Source organism: Hemiscyllium ocellatum, chromosome 16, assembly GCF_020745735.1.
Source record: "Hemiscyllium ocellatum isolate sHemOce1 chromosome 16, sHemOce1.pat.X.cur, whole genome shotgun sequence".
Classification (NCBI taxonomy): domain Eukaryota; kingdom Metazoa; phylum Chordata; class Chondrichthyes; order Orectolobiformes; family Hemiscylliidae; genus Hemiscyllium; species Hemiscyllium ocellatum.
The window spans coordinates 76,320,643-76,339,509 of NC_083416.1; the positions used below are offsets into that span (position 1 = coordinate 76,320,643).

General features: G+C 45.1%; 1 protein-coding gene across 1 annotated transcript in view; it reads right to left on the reverse strand.

The window, feature by feature from the left end:
* The window catches only part of LOC132823489 (calcium/calmodulin-dependent protein kinase type II subunit alpha), a 240,250-nt gene that overhangs the window by 35,416 nt on the left and 185,967 nt on the right, over positions 1-18,867 (reverse strand). Inside the window, exons 9-11 of the mRNA XM_060837410.1 lie at positions 14,864-14,958; positions 13,291-13,413; positions 9,574-9,657 (exon numbers count right to left, since the gene is read on the reverse strand). Coding sequence (XP_060693393.1) covers positions 9,574-9,657; positions 13,291-13,413; positions 14,864-14,958 — 302 coding nt within the window. The remainder of the gene's footprint in view (positions 1-9,573; positions 9,658-13,290; positions 13,414-14,863; positions 14,959-18,867) is intronic.

An 18,867-nucleotide genomic window follows, 5' to 3' on the forward strand; every position in this document is an offset into this window, starting at 1 on the left:
TTGCCACCGTTTACCTATTATTTACTATCTATGCTACTTAACTCTGTGATCTGCCTGGATTGCTCACAAGATGAAGCTTTTCACTGTGCCTCGGTACACGTGACAATAAATTCAATTCAAATGGAAGGTGCTGTTGAAGGGGAGCCGCTGCAGGGCATCACGTAGAGAGTGCACAGTGCTGCAACAATGTGTTCAGGAATGCAGGGGTAGAATTGTGGATGTGGTACCAATCAAGTAGGCTGCTTTGTCCTTGATGGTGTCAAGATTCTTGAATATTGTTGGAGCTGCACTTAGCTGGGCAAGTTATGATTATTTTGTCCCATTCCTGGCTCACGCTGTTAACCTCAATGTTTGAGAGCTTCAGTTGAAAGAAAACCTCGACATTTACATTGCAACATCAATATTCACCTTGAAATGGGCTCCGTCATGAAAAATAAATGCAGCTTTAAATTCCTAAAGACTGTGCTCTATGCTGCAATTTATAATTGTTTTTGATGGTAACTCCAAGTTAAAAAAAAGTAACTTCATTATTTATGAAAGGGGAGAGATAAAGCAGGAAATTATATACCTGTTTGTATAACATTGGCTGAGGGGCCAAGTAATTGCAAACTGTAATTAAGGACCGAGTGACTGAGCACTCAGAGACATTTGAGCTCACCAGAGAGAAGGAACAGATATTTCTGGAGGGTACGTCATGACTGACAAATCTAATTTAATTTTTTGAGGAATTTTGATTGGTTAGGCAATAAAAAATGGACAGAAGGGAAATGGGTTTGCACTCAAACATAGAAACTAGGAGCAGGAGTAGGCCATTCAGCCCTTCAAGCCTACTCCACCATTCAATACGACTATGGCGGATCGTTATATATTCTACATTCATATCAAAATCATTAATGCACATGACAAACAGCAAGGTTCCAGCACCGATCCCTGTGGTACACCGCTGGTCACAGGCTTCCAGTCACTAAAACAACCCTCCCCCAATCATCCTCTGCCTCCTGTTTGCCAGCCAGTTTGCCAACTTGCCTTGGGTTCCATGGGATCTCCTCTTTTGGACCTGCCTTCCATGTGGGACCTTGTCAACTGCCTTACTGATGTCCATGCAAACCATATCTACTGTACTGCCCTTATCAGTATATTTAGTTAATGCAGTCCCCTGTTTCCACTTTTCCCCATACCCTTTGAAGCCTATAGACCCAAGAATTGTATCTTACTCCTTCTTCAAAAAAAAATTCAAAATTTTGGCCTCAGCTGCTTTCGGTGGTGGAGAACTTCCCAGACTCACCACCATCTGGGTGAAGACATTTCTCCTCATCGCAGCCTTACACAGAACTCTCCATTCATCGGGAATATCTTTCTTTCATTTACCCTGCCAGAATGATATAGATTCCTATGTGATATCTCCTCATTCTTCAAAATCCCAGTGAATCCAGTCCTAACCAATCCAGCCTCTCTTCTGACATCAGTCCTCCCCTCCTGGGAAGCAGGCTGATAAAACCTGATGCACTCCCTCCCTCAGCAGAACATTCTTCCTCAGATAAGGAGACTAAAGCTGTACATATTGCACGTGTGGTTCCCTTATTCAAGGCGGACAGCAAAGATAGGTCACTTCATAATAGACCAGTCCATTTGATGGCAACAGTTGGGAAATTATTGGAAAATTCTAGAGACGGGACTAATCAATACTCAGAGAGGCAGGTATCGATCAGAGACAGTCAGCACAGATTTGTTAGAGGGATATCCTGTCTGACTAATTTAATTGAGTTTTTTCAAAACATGACTAAATATATTGATGAGGGTAATGCAGTTGATACGGTTTGCATGGACTTCAGTAAGGAAATGTTTTTTTCTGACGAAGGGCTTTTGCCCAAAACATTGATTCTCCTGTTCCTCGGATGCTGCCTGACCTGCTGTGCTTTTCTAGCACCACTCTAATCTTAACTCTAACCTCCAGCATCTGCAGTCCTCACTTCCGTCTGGACTTCAGTAAGGCCTTTGACAAGGTTTCACATGGAAGGCTGGTCCAAAAAGGAAGGTCCCACGGGATCCAAGGCAAGTTGGCAAACTGGATGTAAAATTGGCTGACAAATAAGAGGCAGAGGGTGATTGGGGGTGGGGTGGGGGGAGGGTTGTTTTGTGACTGGAAGACTTTGACCAGCAGTGTACCACAGGGATTGGTGCTGGGGTCTTAGCTGTTGGTCATGTACATGAACAATTTGGATGTGAATGTTGAAGGTATAATTAGTAAAAGTTTGGACATGACATGAAATTTGATGCTGTTATTGATACTAAGAAGGATGGTTCGAGTCTGATATTGGTCAGCTGATAAATTGAGCAGAATAACAACAGATAGAAATGAGTCCTGATAAATGTGAAGTGATGTATTTTGGGAGGTTTAGTGAGAGAAGGAAATAAACAATGAATGGCAGATCCCTAGGGAGGACTGACAAACAAAGAGACCTTGCTGTACAAGTCCATAGATCCCTGAAGGTGTCAGCACACGTAGATAGTGGGTTTCCTCCAGGTGCTCCGGTTTCCTCCCACAGTCCAAAGATGTGCAGGTCAGGTGAATTGGCTATGCTAAATTGCCCGTAGGGGTAAATAGGGGTATGGGTGGGTCAGTGTGGACTTGTTGGGCTGAAGGGTCTGTTTCCACACTAAGTAATCTAATCTAATCTAATCTAATTTAATAGGGTGAGAAAGAAGGTATATGAGGCAGTTGCCTTCATTACTTGGGACACAGAATATAGGAGCAAGGACAACTCTATAAAACATTGGTTAGGCTGCAAATGGAACACTGTGTACAGTTCTGGTCACCACACTATCAGAAGGATGTGATTGCACGGGAGAGGGTGCAGAGGAAATCCATCAGGATGTTGCCTGGGATAGAACGTCTCAGTTATGTTGCCTGGGATAGAACGTCTCAGTTATGTGGAGAGTCTGGATAGGCTGGGTTTGGTTTCTCTGGGGCAGAAGCAGCTGAGGGGGAATCTGAGGTTTATAAAATTATGAGAGGCATGGACAGGATAGATGATGAGGATCTTTACCCCATGATAGGAAAGTCTATGTCCGGGGCCTTAAGTTTAAGATGAGTAAGTGGTTTAAAGGGAATCTGGCGAAAAACATTTTCATGTAGATAAATGGAACGTGCTGCTGCCTGAGAGGGTGGTGAAGGCATGTATTATCGCAAAATTTAAGAAGACTCTCAATAAGTACTTAAAATGCCAGATGCAGGTAAATGGAATTAGTATAGTTTGGTGCTTATTGGTTGTCATAGTAACGGTGGGTCAGAGAGCCTGTTTCTATGCTGTATGACTGTATGACAATAGACCAAGTGTGGTCTCAGGTGAAGAAATTTCTCCTTATCTCAGTCTGAAATGGCTTAACCTGTGTCCTTAGGCTGTGACCTGTGGTTCCGGACTTCCCATCTTTGGGAACACCAAACTGGATGGAAGTGGCTACATTATGAATGATCTGGGCAACACAACAGACAGCCAGATATCCGAGATTTCCAACGGCAAGACGGTAAGTGGCACTCATAGAATGTCGGGAGGATGAAATTACAAAGAGATATTGATTGAGCAAGGGGGAGAATGGTGAACGATTCAACATTCATCAATTAGTCTACAAAATGGTGACATCTGAGTACCTCTGTAAAACGTGGAAAGCTACAGACAGGGAAGGTGGACAGAAGGTTAATTGAGATCATTAAAACGTAATGGTTAGGTACAAAATATAAGTGAAAACACTCCTGGAATATTAGGCTTTGTGACAGGAGAACTGGTATACAAAGTCTTGGTTGGACCACACCTGGTGGACTATGTACAGTCCTGGATGCTGCACCTTGGAATATTAGCCTTGGAGAGGATGTAACACAATTTCTCAGCGTCCCAGGACTCAGAATTAAATTGAGGAGAAAGTGAATAAACTGCACTTGTACCCCTTGAATGTAAGAGGTGGTTTGAATGTGGATTTCAGGATTTTCAGAGGAATTGCTAAGTTAAAAAGGGAGGAGTGTTTTCTGTTGGTGATGGAGAGTCGGGAATGGCGGTTGGGGAAGATGATCTGAAGCAAGAGCAGATAATCCAAGCCAGACTGGTCAGGAGAGAAGTTAGGAAACATTTATTCATGTAAAGGACGGTGGCATTATGGAAAGATCTCTCACACACACAAAAAAAACACTTAATCTAGAGCTTTAAATTTGGGATTGATGCATATTTCCTTGCCAAAGCCAAGGGAGGTAGATAACTAGAATACGTAGTGATCTAATGGAATGGGAAAAGGGGCTAGAGGGACCGAATGGCCTTATGTACTGAATGTCCCCAGTTTTCCAAACTTTTCTGTATGTTGGAGGTGTCTAAATCTATTAGAAACTGAAGAGGTGAAAGGGCAGGAGAGGTGAAGAGTCACCTTCTGTGCATGGTGCTAATCTGGCTTCTCCTCCTGTAATATGGCACTGAAACTGGAGGAGGCCATTCAGCCTCTCGATCCTATTCCAACATTCCATTGCCTTGTGGCTGATCTGTAGCTTGTTTCCATTTACTGCCCTTGGCTCCATATCTTTTACCCAAGTGTTCATCTATTCATCCCATTCTTAAACATTTTGACTGGTTCCTTGGTCCATAGAAAGTTTGGAGGGAGTTCCAGGTTTCCCCCATCACTTCCTAACACCACCCCTGAATCGCCGGAGCTCTAATTTTAAAGAATTATTCTTAACACTCCCAACAAAGATAATCTCTCTCTACCAAAGCAAATCCTATTATACAATTGTAATTATGTTGACTAACTCACTTGACAGTCTGCTAAACTCAAGAGAATACAAGATGTAGCTTTAATTCATAATTTTCCCATTTATATGCCAGGGATATTGTGACAATTCCATGTGGACTTGCCCTCCACTGTCTCTTGCCTGTGCATACAAGAAGCCACTGTTACTAGATCCATCCTGAAAAATTTCTAACACCATGAAATCCAACCAAAATTCATTCATGTTAATGAATGCCAAACACTGTGGAAGCTGGACATCTTAATTAAACACAGGGAGTGCTGGAGAAATGCAGCAGGTCTGACAGCAGCTGTGGAGGGAGAACATAGAACATAGAACATAGAACATTACAGTGCAGTACAGGCCCTTCGGCCCTCGATGTTACGCCGCCCTGTCATTCCAATCTGAAGCCCATCCCACCTACACTATTCCATGTACGTCCATATGCCTGTCCAATGACGACTTAAATGCACTTAAACTTAGAGAATCTACTACCATTGCAGGCAAAGCAATCTATACCCTTACTACTCTCTGAGTAAAGAAACTACCTCTGACATCTGTCTTATACCTATCTCTCCTCACTTTAAAGTTGTGTCCCCTCGTGTTTGCCGTCCCCATACTTGGAAAAAGGCTCTCCCTGTCCACCCTATCTAACCCTCTGATTATCTTGTATGTCTCTAATAAGTCACCTCTCAACCTTCTTCTCTCTAACGAGAACAGCCTCAAGGCCCTCAGCCTTTCGTCGTAAGACATTCCTTCCATACCAGGCAACATCCTAGTAAATCTCCTCTGCACCCTTTCCAAAGCTTCCACATCCTTCTTATAATGCGGTGACCAGAATTGTACACAATACTCCAAGTGTGGACGTACCAGAGCTTTGTACAGCTGCAGCATAACCTCCTGGTTCCGGAACTCAATCCCTCTATTAAGATTAGATTAGATTACTTACAGTGTGGAAACAGGCCCTTCGGCCCAACAAGTCCACACCGACCCGCCTAAGCGCAACCCACCCATACCCCTTACCTAACACTAGGGGCAATTTAGCATAGCCAATTCACCTGACCCGCACATCTTTGGACTGTGGGAGGAAACCGGAACACCCGGAGGAAACCCACGCAGACACGGGGAGAACGTGCAAACTCCACACAGTCAGTCGCCTGAGGCGGGAATTGAACCCAGGTCCCTGGCGCTATGAGGCTGCAGTGCTAACCACTGTGCTACCATGCCGCCCAATTGTGATGGCACTGAGAAATGTTTTTTTGGAATTTTGTAAGGCAGGTATTTTCAACTTTCCACCCAGACCCATTTCCCTCCGACTAATGCACCTAGCACTATGGGTAATTTAGCATGGCCAATTCACCTAACTTGCACATCTTTGGATTGTGGAAGGAAACCCATGCAGACACAGGGAGAATGTGCAAACTCCACACAGACAGTCACCCAAGGCTGGAATTGAACCTGGGACCTTGGTGCTGTGAGGCAGCAGTGCTAACCACTGAGCCACCACGCTGCCCTAAAGGCCAAAACACTGTACGCTTTCTGAACAACAAGAGAAACAGATTTAATGTTTTGAATGCAATGTGACTGCTCTCAAAGAGAATTCCTACTGGACTTGAAATGTTAACTCTGTTTCTCTCTCCCCAGATCTGCTGAGTTAATCATAGAATCCCCAATGTGGGCACAGGCCCTTCGGCCCAACAAGTCCACACCCACCCTCTGAAGAGTAACCCACCCAGACCCATTCCCCCCTGACTAATGCACCTAGCCTACAAATCCCTGAATGCTATGGGACAATTTAGCATGGCCAATTCACCTAACATGCACATCTTTGGATTGTGGGAGGAAACTGGAGGAAACCCATGCAGACACGGGGAGGACATACAAACTCCACACAGTCACCCGAGGCTGGAATCAAAGTTGGGTTCTTGGTGCTGTGAGGCAGCAGTGCTAAGCACTGAACCATCGTGCTGCCATTTCTTCAGTACTTTACTCTCATGAGTCCTTTTTGGATATTCTTTTGTACCACTGCAGTAGGCTTTAGCAATTTCAGGGGGACGTTTTGGAATGCAATGGGTTGCATTCCCCCTTTCTTATGCAGAAGCTCTGGGTTCAAGCCCCACCTTATGATGTGATGTCCAAGCTGGTGGAAGATGACATCTTCTCGACACAAGCCAATGGCAGGCAGTAAGAATGGGAGAGATTCCTGTTCATCTGTGTGATGATCTCTCCCATCACTATTCTTAATTCCATGCTCCAACATGCATGTTTCCACAACAACTTGGTCTTCCTGAGTGAACTGTAAGGCACCAATACTGCACCAGAATCTCTCTGTTCTTCCATAGAATATACTCCCATGCTTTGGAAAATAATCTGTTTTTCCCAGATCCAGTGCATGACCCTCCACTTAAACACATTGAGCTTTGTCATAGGTCTCTGTCCAAGGCCACAAAGGAGTCTTCCACATCCATCAGAGATTTACTCGCAGTTTCACACAGATTATTTACTATATCCGTTTCTTCCAATCCGGTCTCCTCTACATTGGGGTGACAGGACGCCTACTTGCAGAGTGCTTCAGAGAACATCTACAAACGCACCAAGCAACCCCACCGCCCTGTGGCCGAACACTTTAACTCCCCCTCCCACTCCGACAAAGGCATGCAGGTCCTGGGCCTCCTCCATCGCCAAACCCTTACCTCCTGCTGTGTGGAGGAAGAACGCCTCACCTTCCGGTTGGGACGCTCCAACCATACAGGATCAATGTGAATTTCACCAGTTTCCTCAATTCCCCTCCCCCACCTTATACCAGATCCAACCTTCCAGCTCAGCACTGCCTCTTGACCTGTCCTATCTGTCCATCTTACTTCCCACCTATCCGTTCCACCCTCCCCTCTGACCTATCACCTTCACTCCTACCTCCATCCACCTATCGTACTCTCAGCTACCATTCCCCCAGCCCCATCCCCCTCCCCTTCCCATTTATCTCTCCATCCCCGAGGCTCCCAGCCTCATTCCTGATGAAGGGCTTATACCCAAAACATCAATTCTCCTGCTCCTTGGATGCTGCCTGATTGGCTGTACTTTTCCAGCACCACATTCTTGACTCTATCTGTCATAGTTCGCTCTGTCACTGAGTTTTGCAATGTTTCTTTGCAGCTTCACTCTCTCATCCATGAACGTTCGGATGAAGGGCTTATGCCCAAAATGTTGACTCTCCTGCTCCTCGGATGTTGCCTGACCTGCTGTTCTTTTCCAGCGCCACACTTTCAACTCTGATTTCCAGCATCTGCAGTCCTCACTTTCTCCTTGTACATTACAGTAATGCCTTCAAATGTGCATAACTCTTCATTGTTTAAATGGTGATGGTGAAAATCTAGAGGCCTCGGTACAGTTCCTTGGGAAATACCACTTTCAGAAAAATCGTATTCCCAAAATAGGAGCTTTGCTGGTAGGGTCAGACCTATAACTTCATTGTCCTTGAGAAGTCAACATTTTGAACCACTGCAGTCCATGTGTGAAAGGTTGACCATTAATGCCCTTAGGCAGGGAATGCCAGGATTTTGACCCAGAAGTAACGGTGGAATATTTCCAAGTCAGGGTAATGAGTGGTTTAGAGAGGAACTTGCAGGTGGTGGTGCTCCCCTGTATACGCTGCCCCTGTCCTTCTCGGTCAGGCCTTCCCAAATTGTGGGCCAAATGTTGGAGTGGTGGATTCAGAGGAGAAAGTGAGGTCTGCAGATGCTGGAGATCAGAGCTGAAAATGTGTTGCTGGAAAAGCGCAGCAGGTCAGGCAGCATCCAAAGAACAGGAGGTTCGACGTTTCGGGCATAAGATTCCTGAAGAAGGGCTTATGCCCAAAATGTCGAATCTCCTGTTCCTCAGTGGTGGATTCAGATGCAACAATAGATGCTGGGGAGTTTTGACCGAGTGTGAGGCCCCTTTGAGTCTCACAGGGACTGCTTTTGTGGGCTTGAGTCCCAGCCTTTTACTGAGAAACCATGTGAATTAAACAGCTTTCCCCCACCTCACTGTCAGAGCCATCAGGCCAGGCATTGAAACCTTTCATCTATGTCCCCACTCTCTCACAGGTCTAGGGTCTCCTCAAACTTTGAGCACTGAAATGGGAACATGATGGGAAAGAGTTTGGGATACATTATTCCTGGTGGTGGAGATCAAGGCTGTTTGGAGGGATTCTCTAGAAGGGGGTTTGACACAGTCTGCTGACCTAGCAACTTATCACCCCAGGCTACTGTGGTCAGGACATGGGTTCAAATCTCACCCTGGCATCTGGTGGAATTTAAATTTAATTATAAAATTTGGGATACAAAGCCAGCCTCATTGACCATGAGGCTACTTATTTTTGTGAGAAAAACCTGTCTGCTTTATTTAGGGAAGGAAATCTGCCATCCTTACCTGGTCTAACGTATACGTGCTTTCAGTCTCACACCAATGTAGCTGATTCTTAACTACCCTCTGAAACAAGTCACTCAGTTCGAGAATATTTACGCTTGGGCATCAAACACTGGCCTTGCTCGTGATGCCACATTCCATGAACAAGAAAACAAAATCAGAATAGTGATTCATTCAACTCCAAGCCTTCTACTCCCCAACTAATTCCCCAAAAAAAAGTTCCACAATACTCTTGTTGCAATATGGAGTTCTATGCATGGTGCGGTTGGTTGATGTTTAATAGAACTTCCATACTTCACAATCGTACTCCTCAAGAAATAAAGCCCAATGTTACAGGAGCTCTGGGCTGTCAGGTACTCAGTTCACTCATTCAAGGGGATCGATTAATAAGAGACACATACCTTGAGCTTCCTTCTTGCATTGAACTTCTTCAAGCAGTCTACTGTCTCTTGCCTGTGCATGCAAGAGGCCACTGTAGCGCGATGCTGAGGGGGAGAAAAAAATAAATTATTGTTTGAACAATGCAATAATGCAAAGTTTCCTCAAGCAAACGACTTAACCGCCCAATAAGCGTGACAGGACAATAATACCATTTCTGAAAGAACAGCACGGCTTAAAGTCTTGATGTTGTCTCAATGTACAGTTTCCTAGGCTTTCTCACAAAAGGTTGTGGGTTCAAGTCCAGTCTCAGATAGAGAAGCCTGATTTTTTTTCCATAACTGAGAGCCTTATTAGAATAGATTAGATTCCCTACAATGTGGAAATCGGCCCTTTGGCCCAACAAGTCCACACCAACTCTCCGAAGAGTAACCCACCCAGTCCCATTTCTCTCTGACTAATGCACCTAATACTATGGGCAGTTTTAGCATGGCCAATTCATCTGACCTGCCCATCTTTGGACTGTGGGAGGAAACCGGAGCACCCGGAGGAAACCCACACAGACACGGGGAGAAGGGCAACTGCTGGTGTGGAGTTTGCACAGAGGCTGGAATCGAACTTGGGACCCTGGTGCTGTGAGGCTGCAGTGCTATCCACTGAGCCACCGTGCCACAATAGCTGTAGGTGTGAGGTAATCTCAGCATTTTCGACAGATTGGAGAAGCTTGGGCTGGTTTCCTTGCAGGAGGAGATTTGACTGAGTTGTTCAAAGCTGGGAAGGAGTCTGGACAGAGCTGACAGGGAGAAACCAATGCCATCGGCATAAAAGTCAAGAACCAGAGGCTACAGGATAAAGATAATTGGCAAAACAAACAAAAGGAAGCAAAGGCAACGTCAGGAAAACTAATTGTTTAAAATTGTTTAGGATGTGGGAGGTACCGATGGATTGAGGTGGAGGGAGATTCACTCGAGTGGGTAGGAGGAGGGAGGCATTGACAGAGTGAGGTGGAGGGAGATTCACTCGAGTGGGTAGGAGGAGGGAGGCATTGACAGAGTGAGGTGGAGGGAGATTCACTCGAGTGGGTAGGAGGAGGGAGGCACCAATGGAGTGAGGTGGAGGGAGATTCATTCGAGTGGGGAGGAGGAGGGAGGCACCAATGGAGTGAGGTGGAGGGAGATTTGATGATGGCATTCAAAGAGAAGTAAAGAGAAAAATTTGAATGGGCGAGGGTGGGATGCTCTTAGTTGCTGTTATAGAGTATGCACAAAATGACCTTCTTTGCTGTAACCATGTAGTTGCTTGAAGATGCCCTGATGCTATAAAGTGTTTGGGAAATACAATCTTTTGTTTCTATCTCGATACCTCAAGGGTAATGCTGGAATTTTTAGGGCAGTTCTTTTGGGGGCGGGGGCAGGGGGTATAAAGAGGTACATTTTTCAGGCAACTGTCTGTGTAGAATTTGCACATTCTCCCTGTGTCTGCGTGGGTTTCCTCCCAAAGTCCAAAGATGTGCAGGTCAGGTGGATTGGCCATGCTAAATTGCCCCATAGTGTCCAGGGATGTGCAGGCTAGGTGAGTTAGCCATGGGAAATGCAGGGTTACAGGGACAGGGTCAGGCGCGTGGGGCTGGGTGGGATGCTCTTTGGAGGGTTGGTGTGGTCTGGATGGGCTGAATGGCCTGCTTCCATACTATAGGGATTCTGTGAATATAAAAGTGGGCTGTTTGGAAAGTACACTGATATATTGGTTTATATGACCAACAATTTGGTCAAAGAGGTAGGTTTTCAAGAGCGTCCTGGAGGAGAGAGAGGGGCTTAACGGTTCCTGGGGTGATTTCCAAAGCCCATAGCCTACTGCCCTCGAAGGCGCCATTGCCAATAGCATAGCAATGAGAATAGGGGCTGTGCAAAAGGTTGGAACCGGAGGAGGAGTACAGAATTCTCAGAGCGTTTGTGGGGTTACAGGGGGCAGAGAGAGACGAAGCCACAAAGAGATTTGAGACTTACAAAATTGAGGTGTTGCTGGGTTGGGAACCAATGTAGCTTAGTGGGCACAGGAGGTGGTCGGTGGATGGGACTTAGCAGCAACATTAAGGGCTGCACTGTAATGGATGCATCTGGGTAAAGTTATATGAAAACAGGCTCGTGTGATACATCGTGCTGGGGCTGGCTGTTGAACCAGATCAAGAAAGTAGCCTAAAACCTATCTGTTTTAGCATCAAAAAGAGAGACTCAACAAAACCAAGGTATTTCTTCATTAGTCATTAGACTGGGAACAAGTAAATAAAATTAAAACTGCTAGTAATACAGAACTTAAATAGTGCTTGAAAGAGAGGCACGGTGTTGAAGCTTTATGTCTTTCATTCATCAGGACAAATGCAAGAATACCAAATTTCAAATGATCACAATAATTCACATGATGGGAGAAAAGGGTGTTGATTTGTTGGAACATCAACTCTGATTGGCTAAGGTGTTTCTATGGAGAAAGCAATAGTGAGCCTTCTGAACTTATATGCTGCTTGGAAACGGCCAATCAGATATGACAAGTTATAAATTATACACTTATAAAATGGCAAGGAGGTTTTGACAGACAATGGTGTTCGATTTATAAAATTCAAACTTCCAGAATACGAGTCCTAAATCCTACTCATCCTGCCTCCCATCTCGATCATGGGGATCCTACTCAGAAGATCTAGGAGTAGCTGTAGGCCATTCAACCTATCTCTCTTTAAAGAGATCATGGCTGATCTGATAATCCTCAACTTCACCTTTCTGCTTTTCCCCCATCAACCCCCGATTCCCTTACTGATTAATCATCTGGCTCAAACTGGAATAGACCCTCTTTGACAACCCTCAGTGGTAATGAATTCCACAGCTCCACAACTTTTTAAGAGATGAAATTCCTTCTCATCCCTGTTTTAAATGGGCGACCCTTTACCCTGAGATTACCACCTGGGAACCCTCCAGCCACAAGGAACGAACTCAGATTTCTCCAGTTTCCTCATTTCCCCTCCCCCCACCTTGTCTCAGTCGGTTCCCTCAACTCAGCACCGCCCTCCTAACCTGCAATCTTCTGTCTGACCTCTCCGCCCCCACCCCACTCCGGCCTATCACCCTCACCTTGACCTCCTTCCACCTATCACATCTCCATCGCCCCTCCCCCAAGTCCCTCCTCCCTACCTTTTACCTTAGCCTGCTTGGCACACTCTCCTCATTCCTGATGAAGGGCTTATGCCCGAAACGTCGAATTTCCTATTCTTTGGATGCTGCCTAACCTGCTGTGCTTTAACCAGCAACACATTTTCACCTGAGATTATGCCCTCTTGTTCTGAGCTCTATAAAGGGGAAACAACCTTTCCACATTGACCCTGTCAAACCACCCCCACCCCCCCCCCCCCCAAGAATCTGGTATATTTCAATGAGCTCTCCCCTCAGGTTTCTACATTCCATCAAGTACAAATTCAACCCATTTCACCTCTCCTCGAGAGACAGTCATTCCACACTGACTATCAGTCGAGTGAACCTTCTCTGGACTGCCTCCAATGCCAATCTATCTTTCCTTAGATAAGGCGTCCAAAACTGTTCACTGTATCTCAGCTGTGGTCTGACCAGGCTGTTTAGTCCTCTCCCACAGCCACATATACTCTACTCTGTCATGGCCTTTATCCACCTGCCCCATCTCCTTGCCCAATCCTCGCCGCCACTGGGCTATGCCACACAATTGAACAGCTGTGAACGTACCGAGATCCAGGGGTGTTTGAGGGCCTCTCCGGCAGTGATGCGTTTCGCGGGGTTGATTGTCAGCATCTTGTTGATGAGGTCTTTTGCTTCAGGTGTCACAGTGTCCCACTCTGGAGACGGGAACTACCGAGAGAAAGAGGGCATGAAAGGAAACCAAGGAACGACTGAACAGCCAAGACTATTTCATTCCGAGAACCCAATGTCTAGCCATGACTGAGACTGGGGTTAAGGAAGGAGATGGATCAATAAAATAGTTAAGAGTTGGAGAGCTCCATTATCAAAGAAAATATCAAGGAAGTAATCTTTACCTTCATGCCTAGACACTGACTGGTGGGTAGACCCAATCGCCCTGCTGTTTTAGAATGTAGGAAGAGGAGGAGGAGGCCATTCAGCCCCTTCGATCTGCTGTGCCATCCAGTTAGAGCATGGCTGATTGGTATCTTAATTCCATTAACCACCTTTGCTTCACTACCCTTATAAAGGGACATGGTGGAGTAGTGGCAGTATCAGTGAGTGCAGGTTAATAATGGATATAAAAACCACCACAGCAGCTGGTGAAATTTAAATTGAGTGAATAAATCCAGATTTGAAAGCTAGTCATCAATGATGATAGCCATCGAAGAACCTCTGATTACTGTAAAACCCCAGATGATTCACTACTGTGGTTGAGGGAAGGAAATCTGCCGTCCTTACCCCATCTGGTGTATATGTGACTCCCGTCCCAGGGCAATGAACCAGTTTGTGAACAATATAAACAATGGCCACACCCCAGGAAGGAATTTTTTAAAAAACTTCCATCTTCAAACAATACAGTTATTTAAAATTTCTAATACAGATCATTTAAAAACCATTAATAAAGTTCCACCATTCATTTTGAAAACTGGAAAGCCCATCTCAGTTTACAATCTCAAATCCAATATTTCAACTTGGTCAGCTGATGGTCCTCAGGAAGGGATCTATTGACTTGACAGACAACCTAAGGATACACATATTTGTGTTGGAATGGGGGCACAATGGAATTTTACTAATTGTACGTGGAACTGAAGATGAATAGAGGCCAGATCAGTATGCAATTGAACCTAGTCTCCCAATGAATATATCATTCTAGCTTCCATCAATGTTCTCATTCAGCTGGCTCACTCACCCTGACCTGGAGTAGTGCAGTTCCGTACTTTCCTGGAGACAACAACTGGACAGGGTAGGAGGGTTAGTGACCTCTTGTATACTTGGCAGAACCCCGTTAGCAAGAAAGTTAAGTTTTGAACTAAAGGTCGCCCTGGTAGGGAGTGTTGGAATTAGACTAATGACTTGCTTAGATAAAAAATGTCTTATCAAAAACAGGACACACCAACAAGTTTAGACATTAACTGTGGAAGACCTTAGTGTGTTGGATGTGACTCTAACTCACTAATGAATTAACTGACTATCTAAGTTCATGTGGATCAGATCAAGTCAGGTTGTCCTGCATCCATGGGAGATCATCTACATGCCCCCGACATAACAAGGAGATCCCAGCACCTCCTCACTCCCTTCACCCTACAGACCAATAAACACATGACAAGCGGATACTTACATCATAGGCCCCAGCTTTGATTTGTTGGTATAGTCTATGTTGGTCTTCATCCCAGAATGGCGGGTAACCGACCAGCAGAATGTACAAAATGACACCTGATGGAGACAAGACAAAGGGAATAGAGCTCAGTGTACTATCATGCTATCATAGCACTGTCCTGATTCAATCTTGTAACATTTACATCCGAGGATAGAAGTGAATGGGATATCATTCAGCCTCTTCCATTGAAACAAGCAGCAGTGGGAAATCCCACAGGCAGAGTATGTATCTCCGCACTGATATCACACAATAGTTAGGCTCTCCTTAATAACAACTGATAGCTATAAGATCCTTCAGTAGAAAAGTACCCCATTCACTCAAAATTTGCTACTGAGCCCTAAAGTAAGTTAATAAGATCACCTTTATGCCTGAACAGTATAGACCGGTAACAGTCCTGCTATTGGAGAACATAGGAACACAAGGAGGCCTTTCAGCCCTATCTTGAGCCTGCCCTGCTATTCAGTTAGATCATGGCTGGTCTGCAACTCCATTCCATTTATCCACTTTCGGTTCATATCCTTCAGCAAGGGGAGAGGTTGGTGAAGTGGTATTATCACTGGACTGATAATCCAGAAATTTAGGGTAATTTTCTGGGAAGACAGGTTCAAATCCTACACCAGCACCTAGAGGAATTTAAATTCAATTAATCAACCAGGGTTTTCAGCTAACTTCATGAGTGATAACCGTGGAACCATCACTGATTGTAATTAAAACCTAATGCTTATCTTCTTTGGGAAAGGAGAGCAGCTAATTTACCCAGACTGGCCTATATGTGACACCAGGCCAACAGTAATAGGGTTCACTCGCAACTGCCCACCATTAGGGATAAGCATTAAATACTTACCTATTCAGACAAACCATATTCTGAATTACAAAGAAATGATGGGGCTGGAGAAGATTCCAAACAGAGGGAAGAGTGAGACTGTGGAGGGATTGCAAAACAGCGATGGAAGAGTTTACAGAAATATGACATAATGTTTCCAAAGTAGTGGGCTGAAAGTCCTCCATCTCCATCTTAAATGATTTACTTTCTTGTGTATTAATAGGTTTATAAAAAGGGAAAATGTATTGAATATTATATCTTCAAGGAGAAAGTGAGGACTGCAGATGCTGGAGATTAGAGTTGAGCAGGCTTGAATATTGTATCAGTGAGTAAAAAGTGAGGTCTGCAGATGCTGGAGATCAGAGCTGAAAATGTGTTGCTGGTTAAAGCACAGCAGGTTAGGCAGCATCCAAGGAACAGGAAATTCGATGTTTCGGGCCAGAGCCCTTCATCTCTGGCCCGAAACATCGAATTTCCTGTTCCTTGGATGCTGCCTAACCTGCTGTGCTTTAACCAGCAACACATTTTCAGCTTTGAATATTGTATCACCTTGTACAGGGGTACAGGCAGCCAGTAGCAAACCAGGAACTAATTTTGCATTGGATTAGATTTACTGCCAATTTGTGATGCTCTGACATTGATTTAAACTTGAAGTCAAGCCAGAAAAGATCAATGTATTGAATCCCCACCTAGCCCTTCAGGAGTACTCATTGGCTGACTGACTGTGAGCTCGGCTCAGAATCAGCTAAGGCATGACTGATAGCTCCCATCTCTCTGAGTTAGAGCATTTTGGATTCCTACACCAGAGATTTGAGTAAAACACCAGATTGGTACACAGTCCAGCAGAGAGGGAGTGCCGCACTGTCAGAGGGTCAGTGCTGAGGAAGTGCCGCACTGTCAGAGGGTAAGTCCTGAGGGAATGCTGCACTGTCAAAGGATCAGTACTGAGCGAGTGCTGAGGGAGTGCTGCACTGTCAGAGGGTCAGTACTGAGGAGGTGCCACATTGTCAGAGGGTCAGTGCTGAGGGAGTACTGCATGAGAGAGTGCCACAGTGTCAGAGAGACAGTAGTGAGGAAGTTCTGCACTGTCAGAGGGTCAATACTGAGGGAGTGCCGCACTGTCAGCAGGTCAGTACTGAAGGAGTATTGCACTGTCAGAGAGGCTGTAGTGAAGGAGTTCTGCACTGTTGGATTCTGCACTGAGGGGGTGCCGCACTGTCAGAGTGACAGTTGTGAGGGAGTTCAATTCAGAACTGAGAAAACACTATAGCTTTTGATGTTGTAGATTATAGAACAAAACGGGACAGGAGGAGGCCATTGTGCTTTCACTGGCTTCATGACAGAGAGATCCAGTCATGGTCCTACTCACTTTACAATTCTTTCCCACTTTGATGAGGCTTGGAATTCCCTCTTGATTTTGAGTTATGTGACCAATGTATCAAATCCAAAATTGAACTAGACTGTGATCCAAACATTCATGCCAATCTATCTGCACGGAAGACTTCCATCTCATTTCATGGTCAGGAGATTCTCACAATGCATTAAAACATCTCTCATCGTGAAATTAATCTTTTCATGATTTTAATTGAGCAGAGTTTCCCCAAAGCAGCTATATATAATTATGGAATGTATTTTAACAATACCAGATAACGTCACTTTTAATTAATCAACAAACTCACCAGGAAGTGAGATTCCATGGACTGGGACTTTGAGCTTTCAGTGGGTTTGGTTCAGGGAAGGTCAGAGAGAGTTTCCTTCCCATAGCCCAATCATACGAGGGTTTTATAGAGACAGTTCTTATTTGTGCTTGGGCAGAGAGGAGTTTAGGAGGTCACACGTGTCATGATGTCATGATGAGATAACTAATCTACTCTGCAGCCTTATTTGGTTTTCTCTGGCAGTTAGGGAATATCTATCCAAAAACCTAACCTCAGGAGATGGAATGAGTGGGTAGAGTCTATGATGGGGGTTGAGATGCTGCCAGACCTGCTGAGTTTCTGTTTTGGCTTCAGATCTCCAGCTTCCGCAGTTCTTTAGTTTATTTGAATATTCATGCACTGTGGGAGAACAATTAAATAGATGCAGTGAGTCAATGTTGGAAGACTGTTGGGCAGCACTGCTTCCTCATGACACCAGGGTCCTGGGTTTGATTCCAGCGCTTGGCAACTGTCTGTGTGGTGTTTGGACATTCTCCCCGTGTCTGCGTGGGTTTCCTCTGGGTGCTCTAGTTTCCTCCCATAATCCAAAGATGTGTAGGTTAGGTGGATTGCCCATGGTGTTCATGGATGTGCAGAATAGGTGGATTATACAATGGAAAATGCATGATTACAGAGATGGGGGTGGGCCGCTCTTTGGAGGTCAGTGCAGACTCGATAGGCTGAGTGGCCTCTTTCTCACTGTAGGAGTTCTATGGACAGTATACATTAACCTAGTAAGGACCTCCATAGGAGGGGCATTGGTCAACACTTGACACTTAGCCCCTGAGGAGATATTAGGATAGGTGATCACAGCCATGGTCAAAAGGATAGGTTTTAAATGAGTCTTTTAGGAAGGAGGGGCAGGTGGATTTATGGATGGAAGGTATTCCAGAGCTCAGGCAGCTGAAGGTCCTGCTCTCTGTCATGTTGCAAAGGGCATAGTGGATGTGCCACTCATGGAATTGAAGATGGTCTTGTAGAATTGCAGAGGTAGGGATCAGTGATGAGATAATGATCCTCTGGTGACATTGGCTGAGACATAAATATTGACCAGGACATCAGAACATTCAGGTGCTACTGCAAAATCACAGCTGTGGGATCTACTCCATCCACCTGCGAGGAGAGAAGGGACCGGTCTTATTTGAAAGCTGGTATTCCAGACAGTGCAGCTCCCCCTCAATACTGGCCTGGGAATGTCAGTCTGGATTATTTGCTCAAATTATAGGAGCTGCTTTTGAACCCATCAGAGTATTACTGAGAGAGGATATTGCGGAGTCTAAAGCCAGGGGAATACAGTTTCAAAAAGGACACGGGATAGACCATTTAGGAGATAGTGAGGAAAAATTACTTCACTCAAAGGGCAGAGAAGCTGTGGAATTCTCTACCATAGAAAGCTGTGGAGGCCAAATCACTGAATATGCTCAGGGGAGGAACAGATTTCTTTT